Source organism: Ambystoma mexicanum, chromosome 11, assembly GCF_040938575.1.
Source record: "Ambystoma mexicanum isolate Mex_15411 chromosome 11, UKY_AmexF1_1, whole genome shotgun sequence".
Classification (NCBI taxonomy): Eukaryota; Metazoa; Chordata; class Amphibia; order Caudata; family Ambystomatidae; genus Ambystoma; species Ambystoma mexicanum.
The window spans coordinates 959,291,986-959,313,130 of NC_090934.1; the positions used below are offsets into that span (position 1 = coordinate 959,291,986).

At 45.9% G+C, this 21,145-nt stretch overlaps 1 protein-coding gene across 1 annotated transcript in view; it reads right to left on the bottom strand.

Moving 5' to 3' along the window:
- Positions 1–21,145, bottom strand: part of LOC138505085 (sperm-specific sodium:proton exchanger-like) — a 3,031,181-nt gene that overhangs the window by 401,237 nt on the left and 2,608,799 nt on the right. Inside the window, exon 15 of the mRNA XM_069625402.1 lies at positions 1,758–1,953. Within this exon, the coding sequence (XP_069481503.1) occupies positions 1,758–1,953 (196 nt within the window). The remainder of the gene's footprint in view (positions 1–1,757; positions 1,954–21,145) is intronic.

Genomic DNA, 21,145 nt, shown 5'->3' on the forward strand with positions numbered 1-21,145 from the left:
CCCTAGGTATGAGTCCTTTCAAGTGCACCTATGGTTATGACCCAAAGCATATACCTCTCTCTGGTATCCCTCCTACAATCTACTGGATACCATACAGAGGATGCACCGAGTATCAGAATCCAATCTCGCAAAAGCTCGACAAGACTGTAAAAGATGGGCAGATCAAAAGAGAAGCCCAAATCCTCAGTGGGAAGTAGGAAGGCAGGTGTGGTTATCCACCAAGTATTTACCCAGATGGGTTCATCCAGGAAAGTTTGCACCCAGGTATCTTGGGCCCTTTCGTATCTCATCCAAGATCAATCCTGTGGCTTATAGACTGGACCTTCCCCCGATTCTCAAAAGAATTCATCCTGTCTTTCATACCTCACTCCTTAAACCATATATTGAGGACCCTCATTCCCGAAAGACAAAAAGATCCCCTCAAAAGACCACAAAGACCACTGAGGAATATGAAGTTTCCGACATCATGGATTCCAGATACAAAAGAGGTGTACTGCAATACCTGGTTTTTTGGAAGGGATACCCAAAGTCAGAATGCACATGGGAACCTGTTAAGAACATTTCTGCTCCTCGTCTACTACGGAGATTCCATCGCCTTCATCCCGGAAAACCAGGGGGTGGAGGCCTGAGAAGGGGTCATACTGTCACAACTTGCCTGCCTTGGAGACTATACCTAAGATGGAGACTGAAAAGGAGGTAGAAGAAGGACTCATTCCCTGGACTCGCTGTGCGCATTCTAGTCTTTTGACTTTATATTCCCGGAAGTTGCTAACGCACTCGCGTTGCAACTTGCAGTACTTTGGAAAGTGTTTCCTAGCGCTCGCGTGTAATTTTCCTTTTTTCCTCCTGGCCGCTTTCCGAACGGCTTCCCCTTTCCGTTTCTGCCGTTCTCGGACGGCTATTCCTCTGTATGCTGTCTACTGCTTACCTTCTTGGAAACTCCCTCTTTCCTTGCTCGCAGTTCTTGCGAGGTACCTGCTACTCTTCTGCAACCTAGCCCCTCCGGACTCCTTGCATCCTGCTGCTGCTGCTCTCTTGAGTATTTATTTGGAGCTATTGTGTACTTTGCCTACTCCTTCAGTTTCTCAGTGCATTCTGGGATCAGTAGTCCCAGCAAGATATCACAACCTACCAGGGTTTTTTCGGCAAGGCTTTTTCCCTGGTCTGGGGTGGGCTCCCTGGGGTCCCCACTGCCAGGCAAATTGCATCTCAGGCAAAGTGGCCTCTAGTGGAGCCCATACCCATCGCACCAAACCAGGGGTAAGGACGCACAAGAAGCCCAGCGACTTTTGGAGACAGAGAAGAAAGGAGATACCAACGGATGAATCCTGGGACTCTGATTCAGACGGTACCTCAGCCATAAAGACTTCAGGTGAGGAGGGGGTTGGTGGAGATAACAAGGATCAGACTGAATCTGAGACATGCATCCAAGGGATCAGGACATAACAATAACCAAACTGCCAGCAACCTCCTCCCTTGGCCTTCAGGTATGATCATAAACTCCAAACGCATGTACCATATATAACCTACAAAGAACCACTCTGCCCGCAGGTCAAAGGAAGTTGGGAAAGGTTTTCCCTGAACACATTTTTGGAAATCTGGGTGGTTCGGAGTTTACCTTAAGACCTTTGGTCTGGAATATTTACGATGGAACACGATCACTAGCTCGCTCTACAAATGTTTTAATGTTTGTGATTTCGGATTCAGCAATAATTTTCTCTTTGCTCATTGCATAAAACTACACATTTGTTTCATACCTTAATGCATGCCTCTGTCGTGTAGAAAATTATAAAGATCAAGTTCACAAGTTGAAGTTCATCATCGTAAACCCTTTGTGACTCAGGTATGAAATATAGCACAACTGGAAAGATGTTCATAAGTATAGATACATAAATCACAAATTCAAATTCATTAGTGCAAACAATATTGTAACAGATCTTCAGTAACCTGTTCCTGCAAGAGAAAACAGTGAGAAAAAAGGTATTTCATTTCAATTTTATACGATTATAATGTAGCAAAGTTATCTTCTAGTTTAGCACAAACTTATCCATAAAATACCACATTTGATGAACCAAGAGTCAGAAAACAAGTAAACAGGAAATAAAGTATATCATGTGTATAACAATGTCACACAGTTGCCAAAATATTTGTGTAGAATTCTTTTTCTTAGTTTTTTCATATTCTAATTCATTTACTGATTTGTTTCATGGACTAACTTTTATAAGTCTCTATTAGATGTCACAACGTTTCCTTACAGCCTGAATCTTCTATGGTATTTTGGGAAATTTCCATGGTTCCAGTTCAGAGCAGGTATTCTTATTTTCTTCAATTGTATTGATTCATTTTTGATACATTTTAGTGTACAATAAAAACATGTAAGACAAAATAGGAATCAAATACTTTATTAGAGTTAAGAAGGGTCAGTTAGTCCAGAACTCTAATCATATCCTTTGTTGCTGCCAGACTAATTTCCAACACTATATCAGTGTCGCTCCTCTTACGTGTTTTGACCATATCAGACCAATATATATCAACATCCTTCCTTATGGATTGTATATATCTCCCAATTTGCGCAAATATGTTATTTCTTCAATATCCTTTTTTTACAAATGATATTAAAACTCCACTTTCGCATCTATACCATGATTTAATTGTAAACAAAGACTGCTTCTCTTGCCTATTTCCATTGCATTGCCACATTCACTTTAAGTCACATTGGGCCTCATTATGACCCAGGCGGTAAGGGGTTTACGGCAGCGTAAACAGCGCCGACCCTTACCGCCTGAGTACGAGGTCCCTTAGCGCCATGGCGGATTTAACACCTGCTTTTAGCAGGTGTTAAAATCCATGGCGCTAAGGGACCATGGAGTTAATTACGCCACCGTAATTTACGGTGGCGTAATTAACGCCTTCCCCACTCCCATTATGCCCTATGGGGCAAAAATGGGAATGGGGAAGGGTAAATGGGGATTGGGGACTTACCGCCCCGCCAAGGCCGGAATGGGGCGGTAAGTCCGCCAACCACCATGGCGTAAACGTAGTTTACGCCATGGTGGTAAAGTCACGGCCCAGGCGGTAACTTACCGCCTGGGTCGTAATGAGGCCCATTATTACTTATAGATGATATTTAAGTTAAGTTAGCTATTAGTACTTCCTCTACAAACTGATTCGTTTGTCTTCTTATTTTTGAAGGTTGTATATCTCTCTAAAACAAGCTTGACATCTTTCATCCCCCTTCGTACAGTCTGTGGACTTCTTCAAGAGGTTGTTTCTAAGCTACATATGCAGAAACCTAATTAAAAAATACCAGATATAAAAATAAGAGCTATAAATGCAGCAACTTTTATACCTAACCCAGTATTTCTAACCCTAGAACAAAAACGTTTAGCAGCAAATGAGAAGCTAAGAAACCAAGGGGATGAAACATATGCTGGGTTGAGAGATGTAAATGTGTCAAAGGAATCAACAAGTTTAAGATCTAATGTATCTAGTGCACAAAAAGGTTGTATTCGTTTGGAAAGAATATTGGACGATAATGATGACTTGGTGTTCAACCAGGGTAATATTCTGAGACTCTTTCAACACATGTATAGGTTGATATCAATATTTATTTATTTGACTTTTTATTTGCGCCAATACACAAGTGTTTTTCCAGGCACCACAAGACAAGAGGGGGAGGGGGGAACATGGGAATCACAAAAGTAGAACAACTAAAACAGTTATATTGGCCATGTGACAATCCTACCATGAAAGTGCATGAAATGGTGGTAAGTGCAGAGGGTGGGGGAAGAGGTAGAAGTGCAGGAATAGGGTGCCCCAAGTGTTGGGGCAGGAAAGTGCTAGGTGGGCCAAGGTGGCATGTGCAATGGCAAGAGGGGGGAGGATGAGTTCAGTGGACAGACAGGACCAGGTCGGGCTAGTCTTGGTAAGGTAGCCCAAAGGCAAGTGCTGGGGGACTGGTAGAGGGTGGTCTGGCCCCTGCATGACTCAGAAGGGACTAGGCCCCAATCGCAGTGGCAGAGGGAGAGTTTGCTCTGGAGGGAGAGAGGGAAGGAAGAGGAGAAAAGGAAAGTCTTGAGAAGTTTCTGGAACTTAAGAAAATCCGGCTCAAGTCTGAGAGGGGGTAGGGAGGCCATTCCAGAGGGAGGAACCAGCCGAGGAAAGGGATCTACCTCCCACTCTCTGCTTGGAGAAACGTTTGACATGCAGAGATTTGGAGCCATAGGGCCGAAGGACTCTGGCCAGTAGGAATTTACAGAGGGAAAGCTGGATGTAGAGAGCTCCCAGACAGCCTTGTGGATGATGCAGAAGGTCTTGAATTTGATCCTTGTGTTCACCAGCAGCCAGTGGAGAGATTTTACGGCTGGAGAGATACAGTCCCTGGGATTGAGGCTAAGGATAAATCTTGCAGTCCTATTCTGGATTAGTGGGGGCGAAGGAAGCAAAGAGGTAAACTGAGGAGGAGGCTGTTGCAGTAGTCCAATTTAGAGAGACCCAGGTCTCTGGAGACATTGAGCTTCTGGTTGAAGGTGAGGAAAAGTAGAATCACCCTGAGGAGGTGCAGCTGAAAGTTGGACTTCTTGGCAAGGCCAGTGATATGTGGAGAGACAGAGAAAGAAGAGTCAAAGATGATCCCAAGGTTTTTTGCCTCACAGGTGGGTGAGGGGAGCGGTCCCAACTGGCCAGAGAGTGGGGGGGGCAAGGAGCGGGTGTCCTCATGGAAAGGATCTCCATCTTACTGGCATTAAGACAGAGGTCATTGGCAGAGCACCATGCCTGAATAGCAGTCAGGCAGTCAGGTATGAGGGAGGAGGCAGAGGGGGGGGTAGAGGATGGCAGGTTGATAGAGAGCTGTGTCTCGTCTGCATAACACTGAAAATGAGGGTAGAAGGTAGAGATCAGGTGGGCCAGAGGAGCCAGGTAGATGTTGAAGAGCCATGGTGATAGGATAGAGCCCTGAGGGATGCCACAGGTAGAGAGTACAGTGGATGAGAGAAAAGGACCCATTTGCACTTGGTATGGTATGTTTCAAAGGAAGGAGGTGAGCCACACCAGTGCCCTGTCCGTGATGCCAAGGGTATCATGGAGAAGGTTTATGAGGATGGAGTGGTTGACTGTGTCAAAGGCAGAAGAAAGATCAGGACAGAGGGAGTGTTAGAGTCCAGACTAGAGAGTAGGTCCTCCGGTGTTCAGGAGAGCAGTTTCTGTACCTCTGGATGCCCTGCAACTGGACTGGTGGGCATGGAGGCAGTCAGCCACTTGAGTGTGGAGGGTCATTTGGGGTGGTGACCATCTTCTCAATGAGTTTGGCCAAAAAAGGAGTGATAGAGATAGGTTATAGTTAGCCAGGCAAGAAGGGTCAGCAGATGGCTTTTTTTAGGAGAGGGTGCACAAGAAAGTGTTTAAGGGGTTGTAGGAAGGAGCCAGTGGCAAATGAGTGGTTGCAGAGGGTTTGATGGTTCTGGAAGAACAGGGGTTCACCTATTTAGAGGAGACTTTCATAGAGTGGACAACTCTAGAGATCTCATCTGATGCACTGGGAGAGAAGGAGGAGAGTATGAGGGGCAGGAGGGTCAAGGGAGGCAAGCAAATGGAGGGTTTTGAGGGGAGCAGATGACAGAGAGGACAGGGTGGCCAGGGTTTTGGAGGAGAAGTGGGCGGCCAGTGGAGAGCAGAGGGCCTGGGAGGGAGGAGGAGAGGAGGAGACTGCGATAGGATTGGCAAGCTCCTTGCACATTTTAAAGAGTTCAGCTGTGTTATTGGTGGCTCTAGAGATGCAGACTTGGAAATGAGCCCTCTTCTTGGAGGAGATGGCGAGACAATATTGCCTTTGGAGCAGGCGGCAAGCCAGTTTGTTAGAGGATGAGCTAGATGCCTACCACTTCCGCTCTGCAGCTTTGCACCTGCATTTCAAAGCTGCCAAGTCGGAGTCATACCAAGAGTTGCATTTGGAGGCAGGCTTCATGTGGATCCTCATGAAAGGGGCAAGGCTGTCCAGGGTATTAGAGATAGAAAGATGATGGTTAGCTAGAAAAGAGTCAGAGGGAGAGTCAAAAGACAGGGGGCAGGAGGGATGAAGAAAGAGGGAAATGCAGCGACTGACACGCACTTCATCGCTAGAATGACGGAGAAGGAGACTGGCAGTGCGGGTGGAGGGATTGTCATGGGATAGGGGAGGTCAAGGTGGGAAGAGAGGAGAGTGGTCAGACCAGGAGGGAGGCGTAGTAAGAGTGTTGGAGAGAGAGATGTCTGTTAAGATGAGAGCATCCAAGGTGTGTCCGGCAGAGTGGGTTGGGGCAGAGGGAAGGGTAGTAAGGGAAAGAGTGTTGCATAGGTCACGAAAGAGAACAGTATCCACATCTGGAGAATCAAGATGGATATTAAAGTCCCCAAGGAGGATAGGTATGGCTGAGAAGGCAAGAAAAGAGGAAGGCAGGTCTGCCGATTATGAGAGGAAGAGGGTGGTAGGTGCAGGGGGCCTGTAGACGGTAGTGAGAGTAAGAGAGGAGGTAGGCGAGATAGATGTACAAAGGACATTGATGTAGTGGAATTTGTAGATGATAAACAACTCGATAGAGTTCACCTGCATATGTCCTCAGATCAGGTCAAGAAACTGATTTTAGAGGGAGCTCCAGGTCTCCTTCCGCTAGGTTTTGATCTGGGGTAAGTAGCCCAGGGAATAATTTGGACTTAGGGTAGGAAAGAGGGTTGACATGAGAAGATACCCAATCGGGACCTGTCCCAAAGCCTGAATGGAGGCAAGAATGCATCCCCACCAAAAGCAGAAGGAAGTTCGGATCCCTTCAATTTTATTCGAAAGCCGAGTTTTAATCAGGGAAGAGAATCTTTTATAATAACATTGGGAGAGCATGCCGGAGCTCAAAGAAAGGTGATGTTCACGGATAATGAATGCCAGGAGCCATGTGGAGTGCTGGGCATGGTTAGCAAGGGCACTGGTCTTGAAGACACAAGAGTAGCTGAGTCCCCCCTCAGAGCAGGAGGCAATGAGTTTGGTGACCCGGAACACAAGGGGCTTAAAACATGTATTCACTAAAAGATATCTCTCTTTTGAGTTATATGCCTTATTGTCTTTCCAGGACACATGATTATGAGGGCCACCTGTTATGAATGGGTACTCAGTTTCCTTGAACCCCACTATAAAAGGGTTATAAGGCAGACCGCGTGCAGGTCTGCTGATGGCACTGAAGAGCGGGCCGAAATGGAGGTGGTTTTGACCCATAATCCAAACCGTTCATTCAGATACTGTTAATCAGGGGAAATGACAAGATCTCTGCAGAGGTCATCTGGTATGTTGTCTGTAATGTCTATTGGAGCCCCCTTAGTATTTCCAGTCAAGACTTCATGGATGCATTTACAGACACTTTGAATGAGTGTTGTGAAGCCTTGGTTCAGACCAGAATTCTAATTTGTGGTGATTTTAAAATGTCATGACAAGAGGAGGTTTCTGTGGCGGCAAGAAGTGAGCACTCGAAATCTTCATATGCTAAATGGTCAAGCGAGGGGGATATAACTGGCCACCCGACTTGGAAGCGTGGTGGATGATCCACCACAATCGATTATGTGTTTATGTGTAGCAATTCTTTGCCACGGGTAACTAAATTTGAAGTAAGGCACTTTCCTAGGAATGTTGATAATATCTTTGAAGTGACCTGGTGTATTGAGAAACAGAACCCTGGACAGGTATTTGACATGAAAGTGGAGTGTACTGTAGAGAAGGAGCCAAAAGCCTCCACCGTAATTCCCGCCCCTAACTTGCCTATATTTTGGGAACCGGAAATAGTGATAAAAGCGATACCTGTAATGATGCCTATACCACAAGCAGCCTTTGAAGCAAAGTATCCATTAAGAAAACCATTCTTTATGTATCCACGGAAAGCTTGGGAAAGATCCCTAAAGAGCAAGTGAAGACGGATGGAAGAGGAAACTGGTGACGTCACATGAAGCAAAATGACAAGCCTAGGAGAAGATGACAAGAGAGAAGGTGAATAGACCATATAGAATCTGATGACAAAGTAAAGAATCGAGAGACCCTTTACGTGCAGAATGAAGATTACACGTGTAAAAGCGCACGGAAGAAAATGAAAACCGTTTTATAAATGTACAGATGCAATAACGCAAGTAGACGAAGTAATCATAAGGCTGGCTATACGTAGTGAATAGACTGCAGGCGATGCCGCCTATATATATATATATATATATATATGTATAGAATCTGGATGTTCGACAACGAATTTAAGTAAACTTGGACCCCGTGAATAAAAGGGTTGGAAGTGTGGCGCAGCAAAATAGAACAGCTGACTGTAAAGGAAGATTCGAGAAGGCTTGTCTGACCCAGTGTCATGAGTTGGGGTCGCCAAGAGCCTGGTTATCTACTAAAGAGAAGATACAATTGACGTGAGAAGCAAGTTGTGCTCCTGTTTGAGGTGTAATGGAAAAAAACTGGTAGTGCCAGGTTTTCTTCATTAAATTGTATTAAATGCAACAAAGGAGCTCAAAACATGGTCTCCAGTCACATGGTCAGATGAAAATAGACTTTGGGGCGAGCGACACCGAGACCAGAAGATAAGGACATGCTCACACTCCCTTTTATTCCCAGAGATGAGAGGCTAATGCAAGGCTGAGTACAAAGACTAATTGACTGGCATACAGCAGGAGTGATGATGGATTATGGGCTAATTGGGTGGGGATGCAGGACCATGCCAAACCCACCAGCACCTGGGGTACCAGCTGACGTGTTGCTAGAATCACGAATATTCCAGAAGGGTACAAGCGTGCCAACCAATTATAGAAAACCACTTATCAAAGAGCCCTATAGTTTAGAGACCCAATAGACCATTCTGTATTAGTATGACACAGAAGATGACTTGCACTTGGAGTGGGCCTAGTTGTCCACCTGACCTTAGAGATCCAATCACAGCCCCCCCTATAGAAAGTATACTTAGATGTTTCCCATTAACCAACCATAGTCCCACGTAAGTTTTCTTATTTTGCCGCATAGTATGACATCAGAGATGACAAGTTTTTGGTATAAAAGGTTGTATTTTATGAAAGGTCTTGAGCGTCCTACTGTATGACATCTGTAGATGTCCGTTGTATACCCTGTTTTAGATAACTGTTATTAAAACAGCTAAATCTTTGCCAACTTCCTGAGTCGGTTTTATTATTGATGTTTGAGTAACTTCTGCATCCCCATCCACCCTGTAGCGTTTTACCTCATCTTAAAGGGCCTATGGTGAGTAGATTGAGGGAACTGGCAAACTGTGAGAAAGGGATTGTGGTACCATAAAAAAGTAACAGAGGGTTGGTTAACATAAGACGAGGAGCGGCAAAAGTGTTTGGACGAGGAGCGTTGTCATTTCAAAACCCAAGTGGGTAAACTAGGCTGCGCACAGACAGGTCTGTGAGAGGAGGCGACTCAAGCTCCAATAAGGATATTTTAGGGGCTAAGAGAAAAAGAGTATGTATTATGACGTGCATATGAAGAGTCGACTAGTTTGTTTGTCTATTTTTATATTTTATGTCGGTGCCGACCGTAGGATAGACTGAGATCATCGAAAACTAGAGGCTTTAAGCACCAAGTGTTGGAGCGCACTCATATTTGTTATTTTTCTGAAACCTATCTTGTGTAATCACTAGTAAGTATAAACAGTCAATTGAGACTTGTCACAATGGGAGAAGTAACTCCACTGATGCATATGTGCAAGTCACTGCCAACACATATGCCCAAGATCAAACAGTATAGTGCAGAAGGGGTAAAGGGCACAGCAGATTAAATGTTCATGCCGTGGCCAGAAGCGGCATAATTGGCAAAAGCAGTATTGCAACACATGACCACATACTTGCACGCAGTGTACACGGGAAACAAATTGGAGAAAAGGTTAGCTATTTTAGAGCTCTGGAAGATGTACCAGTAGGAGCGGGAAGATCCACCCCCTGGGGAATGGATGCTTAGCCAGAGCAGGGAGGAAGGTGTTGACCCTTCTGCTCATCTTACCCTGCCGGAAGTAAATGGCAATAGTACGCAAGGTATAGGACTGTATCCGTTAAAGGAATTAAAAGCGGCGACAGGGTATATATACTAAACCGACATATGAACCGCCTGCTTATGGCAGTGACGATAGTCAAGAAGAGACTAAAAGAAAAGAAGAGATTTTTAAGGTCCTTCAGGACAAGGAAGAGAAACGTGAATGATCAAATGTGAACACAGACATAGAACGAGAGATTAAGAGATGGAAAGGGGAAAAAGACAAACCTGATGAGATTGCGTACGTACAGAATGAATGGAAGGATGGACAAATATTGCTCAAGCTTGATGGGAAAAGTCTTGAGGAGGTCAGGCAAAGGGAAGATCAAGACGAACAAGATAGACAAGATAGGGAACGAGAGAAAAGGTTGAGAGAAGATGAGAATAAAAGAAAGAATAGACAAAGGCAAGAGAAGATGTATCAGGAGGAACAACAAAGAAAGGAAGAAAGGGCAGAGGAGCAAAGAAGGATGATAACAGGAAGAGGGTAATCGTAGAACGGTATAGGCAGGAAAGGAAGAGAGAAGAGGAGGAAGTGCAGAAATTAAGCGATAAAAGAATGCAAACACGAAGGGAAGAAGAAGAGTGAAGTGCAAATGAAAGAAGGGAGGAGAAAAGACAATAAGAGAAAAATTAACTGGGACATGAGAAAGCGAAGGGAATTAGAGGAAGAGAAAGAGCGAAAAAGGAGACAAAGGGAAAGCGATATTGAGCGCATCCAAAAGGAGTTAATGGAACCGAATCTGTTATTACAATGGGGTGGTGTAGAAGAGTTTACTCCATTAAGGGAGGCAACGCCAAGGCCGTCTAGGGAAGCCCAAGAAGAACCTTTTGACATGGGGAGCATTGGAGATAGGATCGATACAGCCTATCAATACATAAGGGAAAGCAGCCGACTGGAAAGCCGAGGGAAGGAAGGTCAGTCTTTAACCCTCCACCCACAAAGAGAAGGAAAATACCTGTTTAGTCTCGATCATAGAGCACCGTCTTTGGAAAGGCTGACTTTACACAAAGGTTAAGGGCACGAACCCACACTGTTTGGGGACTGGACATGTCAGATGAAGAAAGGGATCCTTTCCGCGGAGATGAGATGGAAAACGCATGTGGTCCTGAAGGATGCATGCTGTCAGACAAGGAAATGAGATGGTCTGATCTAGCGCAACCTAAGGATAGAACGCCAGATCCTATAGCATATCCTGAGCACCCTAAATGACGATCACAAAGTGAGAAAGGAGAATCTCCACCATATGTGAGCAAGCTAAGGTCATTTCCAGGTAGAAGGTGATGCAGAACCATTGTCCCTGCTATGGATATGCAGACAATGGGAGCCGATTGCAAATTTGGGTTCACGCCATTCCCTTTATTGGAGAAAGGAGGTGCTAGGCCACAGTATATCCCATGGCTGCAGATGGATAAGGATAATTTAAGATGTAAACTCCCTAGTTTAACGGCTAGGGTGGGAACTTTGATTTATGAACTAGAGAAAATGACAGCAGGAAATACTCTAGCAATAGGTGACATTAAGGGTCTCCTAGCAGCCATTCTTGGGGAAAGGGCTGATGACATTTGGACACAAGCAGGCTATTCGAGTGTCACAGCGCAGAATACAGCTCATGATGGAGCGCCATTTAATAATTGTAGAGCAGATGTTTGGATAGCTCTTAGGGTACAGTATCCTGACACGTCAGACATGGGTGCAACAATGGCACGTAAGATGCAGGAAGGCGAGGATCTGTTTCCTTACATTCAAAGCATTCAGGAACGGTGGACCCTTGAAACGCAGGAACCGTGGGGCAAATCAGTGGCAGTACTTTATCACATTTTATGTCAGGGATTACCGGAGCAAGTACAGAGACAGCATAAGAAATTAGTGGGAATGGAAGCAAGGCCTTGGGCAGAGATACAGCCGACTATAGTACATCACTGTCAACCATTGCAAGAAAAGAATAAGAAGGAAGAGGCTAGACAACTCGAGGAGGCTAAGTTAGTTCCGAACAAATTGTCAAAATACGCCATCGAATGGGTGGTATTGACAAGCAGAGAAGGGCTGGGAATGCAGCATCAAGCGGCAGGTACATCGCAGGCAAATAATCAACGCCAGATGGACCAAGGGGGATTTTGGGTTCATGCCAGGCTGAGGAATGGGCTTTAGGGGAAGAAGTGGTTTTCAAAACAATCAAGCTGGCTTTCAGAATATGCACAATGATAATCAGAATATGCAAGGAGGATTTAATTGGGGGGGGGCAAGTTAGAAGAGCAGAAGAGCACCTCCTATATGTTGGACATGTGGCATGACGGGGCATGTTGCGCGCATGTGTGGGAGCCAAGGGTATGTACAGAATGGACGATTCTCAAGAGGGGGGGACAGCTTACTCTCCAGCATATAGCCCACAAGCTAGCAATGGGTTTGGCCAAGATCAGACAGTGTATCAAGCACAAGCACCGCAAATCCAACAAGCACAGCAGCCACAGCAAGTACCATCGAATCCACCACAAGGACAGTCACAGCATGCACCCATGCAGATACAACAGAACGCAAATACAGGGAAGCTATTGACTCCTAGAAGAGGGGGTGTCACTGTCGTGAGAGGAAGTCCTTTCACAGGTACAGGGACGAGCATATATCCACAATAGGACAGCTCACCAGGCGACTTGATGTGTTCAGTACTATCGGTAACACCAGACCCCCAAGAGGAACCAAGGGGTGATGTGACCATAGGAGGCAAATCTTTTTCTTTTTTAGCAGACAATGCTGCAACTCGCTCATGTTTAAGTGAGGGAAAATACCCAATGTCGGGTAATGCCATGAATGCGCAGGGATTCTCTGGAGCTACAAGTAGAGTTCTTTTTACTGATGAATTACCAGTCTCAATAGGAGAGTGTGATATGTCTGTTCCATTATTGTATTCACGGCAGACACCAGTTAATATTCTGGGGCAAGATTTAATGACGAAGCTTAATATGACAATTTCTTTCACTGATGATTACATAGTGTGCTCTACTCCAGGGATACACTTTCTGAATGTGGGTAAATTTATAATGGCATTTACAGGGCACATGGCCCTACGAGGAGTGCCAATGGAACCTGAGGTTTTTCTTTATGGGATACGCATTTTGTTAACATGGCAACCCGCCTTAGTGGGAAAGATTATGAGAATACCTGATGAGTTTTTGTTAATGCCACAGATACCTATGGACGAAGAAGGGGGACGGAGTATTCCCTTACAGTTGCAGGCAGCCATAGTATGAGGGGAAGGATTCGATGACGAGGACAGGCCATGCAGAACAGTGACTGACATTGTGGAAGGGTATAGATTGACCGACGTCACAGATGAGGATATGTTTAAAGATGATCCGGCAGATGATGAAGTAGTATTTGAAATGTGTATTACATATTGGATCCAAATTGAAAAAAGGGAGGTTCCACAGCAAATGATGATAGTACGACAGCGTTCAACATATTTTGACGAGGACTTGGCGAAAGTGCCAACCTCCTTATGGACTACAGGCCCCTATGACGTAGGCCTATTGAAGGGGGTAGGAGAAGTTCAGATTAAGCTGAAACCAGGAGCAATTTTACCTCGAGCAAGACAGTATCCAATGTCTCAAGAGGCGGATGAAGGTATTTTTAAGACTATTTTTTCGCATTAATGGAACATGGTATCTTGGTGACGTCAGAGTCACTGTGCAATATGGGTGTGTACCCTGTGGAGAAATCGAAAGGAGGGTCGTGGAGATTAATTCAGGACATGAGACCAATTAACCAGATTGTAGAGGCCGAATTTCCTTTAGTTCCGAATCATGCAACAATACTATGTAGTATCCCTGTTGAAGCACAATATTTCAGTGATTGACTTGAAAAATGCTTTTTACTCAATCCTGTTGCATAAAGAGTCCCAAGACTTAACGTCATTTACGTTTTGTCAGACGAAGCTGAAAAGCACTCATTAACCTCAAGGGTACTGTGTGGGAGCGAGGGGCCAATGGGCCCCTCTCTACCATCACTTCCCAGTACAAAACCTGGACCAAGTGCCTCTAGTGGTGGGTACGCCCCTCGCCCTTATGCGATACTAACTTTTGGTTATATTCGCGTAGATGGGACCACCGAGCAGGACACAGGGCATCCATTTTCTGTACCCCCTTTCGACTCCATCTTGGTAACTAGGCCTCACTGCGATAGTACAAAATGCATCTCTCCCTTTTGGCCGCCGCTGTAGCTCGAAGCACATGGCCCCCACCCTCGTCCCCACTCCAACTGGAAAACTCTGCGGCTCCATTCTCACGCTGAGGCCGGAGCTGCTTGCAACAAATAATAAATGTAACACATCCCTTTTCCTCTGAGATCACTGTCCTGCATGTGAACCAACATGAGCCAAGCACAGGGCTCGTCCATCTCCACAAAAGTGTCCTGGCCCTCTTACCCTCACCAGTTGAAATGTATTGCCATTCTAACCCTGTGTCCTTGCAAGGCATCCCTTTCATGTGCCAGACTGCCAACCTCGCTATGAAGCCCACCCAACAGATCCCCCAACTAACATTAGACCCCTGTGCAGTATATCGTGCCCAATACTAACAAGTGCCACATACCTGAGATTCTTGTGAGACTAACCCTATAGTCCAATGACAGTATTATAGTGGTCAAGGCCCCTAAACCTGTGACCCGTATGACCCAAGTGCATAGATAATATAAACTCTTGAGTGGTTTGTATAACAACATGATACACTACTGAGAGTCTTTTGATCAACTGTTATTTAGTGCATGCATTACTCAGAATGTATTTTCTTAGCTTAGATAGTGACCACCGTGTTTCACAGCGACCTGACCTTCACCCATTCGGAGCACAAATGTCTGACGTCAATCCTCCCACCAACCAAGCAACCAACCCAGAGGAAGTGATGATGCCCACACCTAAGTCACCACCACGGCTAACCAATCCTGGTCCAACGTAGCATCATATGTTAAAAATGTAGATGGACTATATAAATGTGTTGTAACCTTGATGTGGTCAGAGCACTCTCAGAGATCTAGATAAACTTTTCCTTGAACTCTCACAGCCTGCGCTTTTGTGCCTTATTCCCTGCCCAGGGAATGTCTGTTTTATTCATTTTTACACATGTGAGTTAGGGTGGGCAGAAACATTTGGTGACCCCCTGCGACGTGATCGGAGAGGTGTCTCGAGGCCGGCGCCGAGCGGCAAGATCCGGGACGCCCCCCAGCGAAACCATCGCCTCCGCGGCCGACCAGCCTGTGCGCACTACGAAGAAGGGTCAAGGGTTCCCGGTTGACGAATACCCGACTGAAAAGCTGCTCGCCGAGGCGGGCCACGGCTTAGTTGGGGTGCGAGCCTGACTGGGGTCTGACTGCGAGCGGCGACCCTCGGGTCACCTGACTGAACACGTGAGTGCCGGTTGCGAAGGTTACAAAGGAAAGGTAAGGGGGAAATAGGAGGGACAGGTGGTAACGGGTAGTAGGGAAGAGTAGGGCCTGTGTGAGTGATGATGAGGCTTTTCTGATCTATCCTTTATATGGCCATTAGGTTTTGGTAAGAAGTGAAGAGAAAAAGAGAAGTGGTATCCTAGCCCGAACGGGGTAGAAGGCGGCAGCGCGTAGCATTGTCTCGCCCAGTGCAGAATAAATAAGTGAAGTTACAGAGAAAATAGGAGTCTCGTATATTGAGTAGACTCGGAGTAGTTATTTAGAACATTCTTTTTCTGGGTATGAAAGGATTCTTGGAAAAGAGTAAGAGGGTGTAAGAGGTGGGGAGTGAATGAGAAGAGTAGGCGAAAAAGGAAGGGGTGGAAAAAAGGGCAACGGGGAGAAAACATGCGCAAGTAGTGCATGTGCATGATAAGTGTTATATGTGCTTTTGTGTTCTGTCCATTTTTTGTCAAGGATATCCAAGTACTGTGATTAAATTGTGGTTAAAGTGGCAAAATATGCAACAATGAACTGTTGAATTTGAACATGCAATAACTAAAAGGTTAACGTTGAAAAGGGGGTTGATATATATATATATATTGACACATATATGTGCATACAAATTACAAGTAATTGATAAGACTCGTGGTATATTATCCAACTGATGAAGAAGTGATTAAGGGGAAAGGGAGGTCGAAAGGTAAGTACAGACAGAGGGAGGAAAGGAATAACACCAATAGCACATATTTGTCAGCACCTTCCGTTATACAGTGAGAAAATACAAAAATACCATGATCAATGGTTGACGGAGATAAAAGGGGACAGTGTGACGCCGATCTGGCCAGAGAGTGGGTCATTCGACAAGAGAGTATTAGATCTAGTATCTACACACTTGTTAGCAAGGTATAAGGGGAAACAACTGCAAAACAGAAGGAAAGTACTAGACCTATGGCGAGTGTTTGAAGAAGTTACGCCTGCAGCAGAGGTAAGTAAAGAGAAAGTGAATGAGACACAGAAAACACAGGAAGGGGTAAGCGGAACGCCAAAGGGGGAGTGCACAACCACTACAGCTGAAGGCGATACAACTAAAATATATCCTCTAATGTCCAGACCAGCAGTAGGATATAGTGAACCCCTGTACGTACCAGCATGTCCAACTCCTACACCTACAAAGGAGCAGTTGCCACAGCACCACCCCCTATGATAAAGGAGGTTTGTATGGCCCAACAAGCGCACCCCCCGTGAATATAGCACATATCACTGGAGAATTAGACCACCAGCTAGCGCATGCACAGATGGAGATAACGCGGCTACGAGCGTTGTGCGACAGGAGCCACATGCTACCTGGGGGAGGAGAGGTGCCACCATTATCCATAGCGGATCTAACACCAACATTGAGCACAGCAAGGGAAGTGACGCAAGCGATCTCAGAGCCAGCACGGTCAGTATCATCACAAGGAACACGCATACCACAAGGGCAAGAGAAAGAGTGGCGGTCAGGGGAATTCCTGTTCCATCTAAATGACAAACCCATGAGGATTATACGCCCACCCACCCCAGACAGTGAGAGAGGAGAAGGATGTGAAAGGAACAATGAGCAAGAATCAGAACTAGAAGAGGTGTGGAGTGACTTAGACAAATATGAAGAGGCAGCTGCCGAGACCGGGTCCCCATTGCCAAACCGCCGGTACCCAGACACACCATCGCCACCACTATGGCAGGGTAGGCTAAGACAGCGAGGGGGAAATATGATGGTAAGTAAAACGAAGAAAGGTGCGGTAAGTAAGGTAGGGAAGAAACACAAGTTGCAAATGCCATTGATACATAAAGGAGCAGGTAGGCCACATTACATTCCGTGGGCTCAAATGGATAAAAACAACTTGCTAAAGGTCCTCCCCCCACTGTCGGGAGGGGCTGGGAAATGGATACACGCATTTGAGAAAAACACAGCCGGAGTGCTGCTAGCGATAGGAGATGTGAAGAGCTTATTAGTGTCAGCAATCGGTGACCAAGCAGACGCAGTGTGGGAAAAGGCCGGATTCCCCGCAGTAACAATGAGTTGTGACCGCCACGATGGATCGGCGTTCAATAATGTTCGAGCTGCAGGTATGGGATGCATTGAGGCGCATGTTTCCAGATATTCCAGATTTACATTTGGTGATGCAGTGCACAATGGAGGAAAACGAGGATCCTACGCAATTCATACTACGGGTACACGATTTATGGAGAAGCGAAACTGGCACGGCATGGAACCAGTCCACCGCCTTGTTTTATTTTATCATCAAGAAGGGGCTCCTGAAGGAGGTGCAGAAGGCCTTGGACAAAATCGCTGGGATAGAAGCCAAGGGCTGGCCTGAAATACAGAGTATAAATGTGCACCACTGCAGGAGGATGAAAGAGAGAGAAAAGGAGATAGCACAAAAAAGGCTGGCAGACGAGGCCAAGCTGGTACAGAACAAATTAGTGAAGGTCGCCGCCGTCAATGCCAGCGCAACCACAGACCGAGAAAACGAGGGAGACGAAGGAGCGGGAAACAGACCAGCAACAATAGCAGCACTGCGGGCCGCAGGAGGACAAGGACAGTGGAACGGAGAAGAGCAATACGGTGGGCAACAGTGGCAAGAAAGACCAGCAAGAGGAATAGGGGATTTGGCAGCCAAGGAATGAGAGGCAGACCACAAGGGTCATGTTGGAACTGTGGGAGATGGGGACACTACTCGAGAGATTGTAGAATGCGGCCTTCAGGGTATTTCCAAGGGCAACAGCCCATGGAGAACGAACAAGGTTGGGGGTGTCCATACCCAGGTAGCCCCTACGGACTACCGATGGGAAGTGGGAGACAGCAAGACTACTGCTATAACAAACCTCAGGTACAGCAAGGACAGCAACCACCACCACAACCAATGGCAAGACAAAATGCAGTGGCACGTGCAACCAATTATTGTTATGCAACATCTGCAAACGGTGCACTCTCACCGTACCGTGGCGTGACCGTGATCGGAGATAATGTCTTCTCCGTGCGAGGGCAAGAAAGACATTCAGATTAGGACAGCCCACAGGGAACACTTGCGTGTCCAGTCCTATCCACCACCCTATGTGCAGAAGAGGAACCACTAGTGGGGGCAGAGATAGGAAATAAGCAGTTTATCTTTATGGTAGACTGTGGAGCAGAGAAATCATGTCTTATGGAAGGGTGGTTTCCGCTCTCAGGCAGGAATTTAGAGACGCAGGGGTTCTCTGGGGCTATTTTAAAAGTTGCTTACACTAAAGATCTTGATATAACGGTGGGGGGAAAAACTGTGCGCGCACCCTTACTGTACCACGAAGACGCGCCAATAAACCTGCTGTGTAGAGATTTGTTAAGCAAATTGAATATGACGATCTCCTTTACAGAACGAGGAATAGTGTGCTCAACACCAGGAGTATGCCCAGTACGAGCAATGTTGATGATCAGCACAGTGATGAATGAAGTTGTGGTGCGAGGGGTACCCATTGATATAAGCATGTTCATATATGGTATCGAGGTGTTAGCACGAGTGGTGCCAGAGATAACCGGCCAACTGCACACACAGGCATTGTACCAGGCAAGATAATGTCCATAGACATTGAGGCAGTTCAAGTATCCAGCAAACGTATTGTGGTCATAGGACTGGACGCGTAGGGATGCGATTGGAGGACTGTGTTATGCATAGACCCAAACCTAATGTTACGAGATATAACAGATGAGGAATTATTCACTGATGGTGAGGATGATGGAGAAATAATAATGGAGATAAGCATACCATGCAACATCATGGTCCAGTACAGAGAGGTACTTAACCCACTGATGGCTAGCATTAGGTCCCCACTGACTATATTTGAGGAAGACATGACAAAAGTAGCACCTGAAAATTGGACCACCGGGCCCCACGATGTAGGGCTGCTGCATGAGGTGACACCAATAAAACTAAAACCAGGTGCAATGCTGCCGAGAGTAAAACAATATCCCATATCAAAAGAAGCAGAGGAGGGAATTAAAGAGACCATAAATCCACTCCTGAAACAAGGCATCATAGTGCCATCAACCTCCCCCTGTAATACAGCGATTTTCCCGATCAAAAAAGCAAAGGGAGGGGCGTGGAGGATGATCCAAGATCTCCGCCCACTCAATGATGTCATTCAAAAAGAGTTCCCATTAGTGCCTAACCCGGCATCAATATTGTGCAGTGTGCCAAAAGAATCAACATGTTTTACTGTAATTGACTTGAAGAATGCTTTCTTCTCCATACCACTCGACCCAGGATCCCAGTACCTGACAGCGTTCACAATAGGGAACAACAGGTATGAACACCGCCGACTCCCGCAAGGGTATTGTGAAATCCCCAGCATTTTTAACAGGGTATTACGGGAAGACATTGGAAACATAGATGTAGAGAGCACCATCATTCAATACGTAGACGATTTGCTCGTCTGTAGCCATACAGAAGAAAAGTGTCGAGAAGACTTGATAGCACTACTGAATGTGCTAGCTGCCAAAGGATACAAGGTAGACATAGGGAAATTGCAATACTACCTTGCCGAGGTTGTATACCTCGGACAGTTAATATCAAAAGATGGGAAGCGAATACTCCCAGACAGAGCAGCTGCTATACGCGGCATAATAATACCAGAAACTGTGAAAGACATGCAAAAATTTCTTGGCATTTGTAATTATTGCCGAGCATGGATCCTTGATTAAGCGGCATATACACGCCCCCTACTACAAGCATTAAAAGAGGCACAGAAGAATAGGGCGACAATAAAATGGACGCATGAAATGATAATACACTACTCGAAATTAAAAGACCTCATCGCTGACGCCCCAGTCCTCGCGAACCCAGATTATGAGAGGGAATTTTTCTTGTTTTCACACTGCAATGGGACACTGATGACAGCAGTACAAACACAGAAGACATCACTAGGTCACAAACCATTGGCTTACTACAGTGGGACACTAGATCCAGTAATGCAAGGTCATTTCGCGTGCGAACAGGCCCTTGCAGCTGCGGCCTTTGCAATTGAAAAAAGCGCCACCATTGTCATGGGATGTTCGGTAACGCTATATACGGAGCATTCCCTGTTCGCCATCCTTGAGCAATCAAAATCAACACTAACGACACAAAGAGCAACATGATATGAAGTAATAATTTCAAGCCCCAACATACACGTTGTGTGGTGCAAGACAGTGAACTCAGCAACATTTATTACAGAGCCATGCACGACAGAGGACATACAAGAACACGATTGTGCCACATATGAGGGGGAAGGTGACGACATCCCGGAAGCAAGTGAGAATGCCCTACAGGAGGGAGAAATATATTTCATAGATGGGTCAGCATCAATAAACCCCGAGACAGGGGAAAAACACGTTGGAATGGCAGTAGTGCGCATGGAAGAAGATGAATATGAGACAATTGTGCAGAAGCGCCTCCCATCCCATTATTCAGCACAGGCAGCAGAATTAACTGCCTTGATTGAAGCCCTGCGCACAGCCAAAGGCTGTGCGGTGACAATATACTCAGACTCAACCTATGCAACTACCACGGTGCACTCAGGGCTGTCACGGTGGCGTAGAAGAGGATTCAGGAGGGCAGACGGTTCTCCAGTACAACATGCAACATTATTGAATGAACTGATAGATGCATTAGCAGTACCATCGGTAG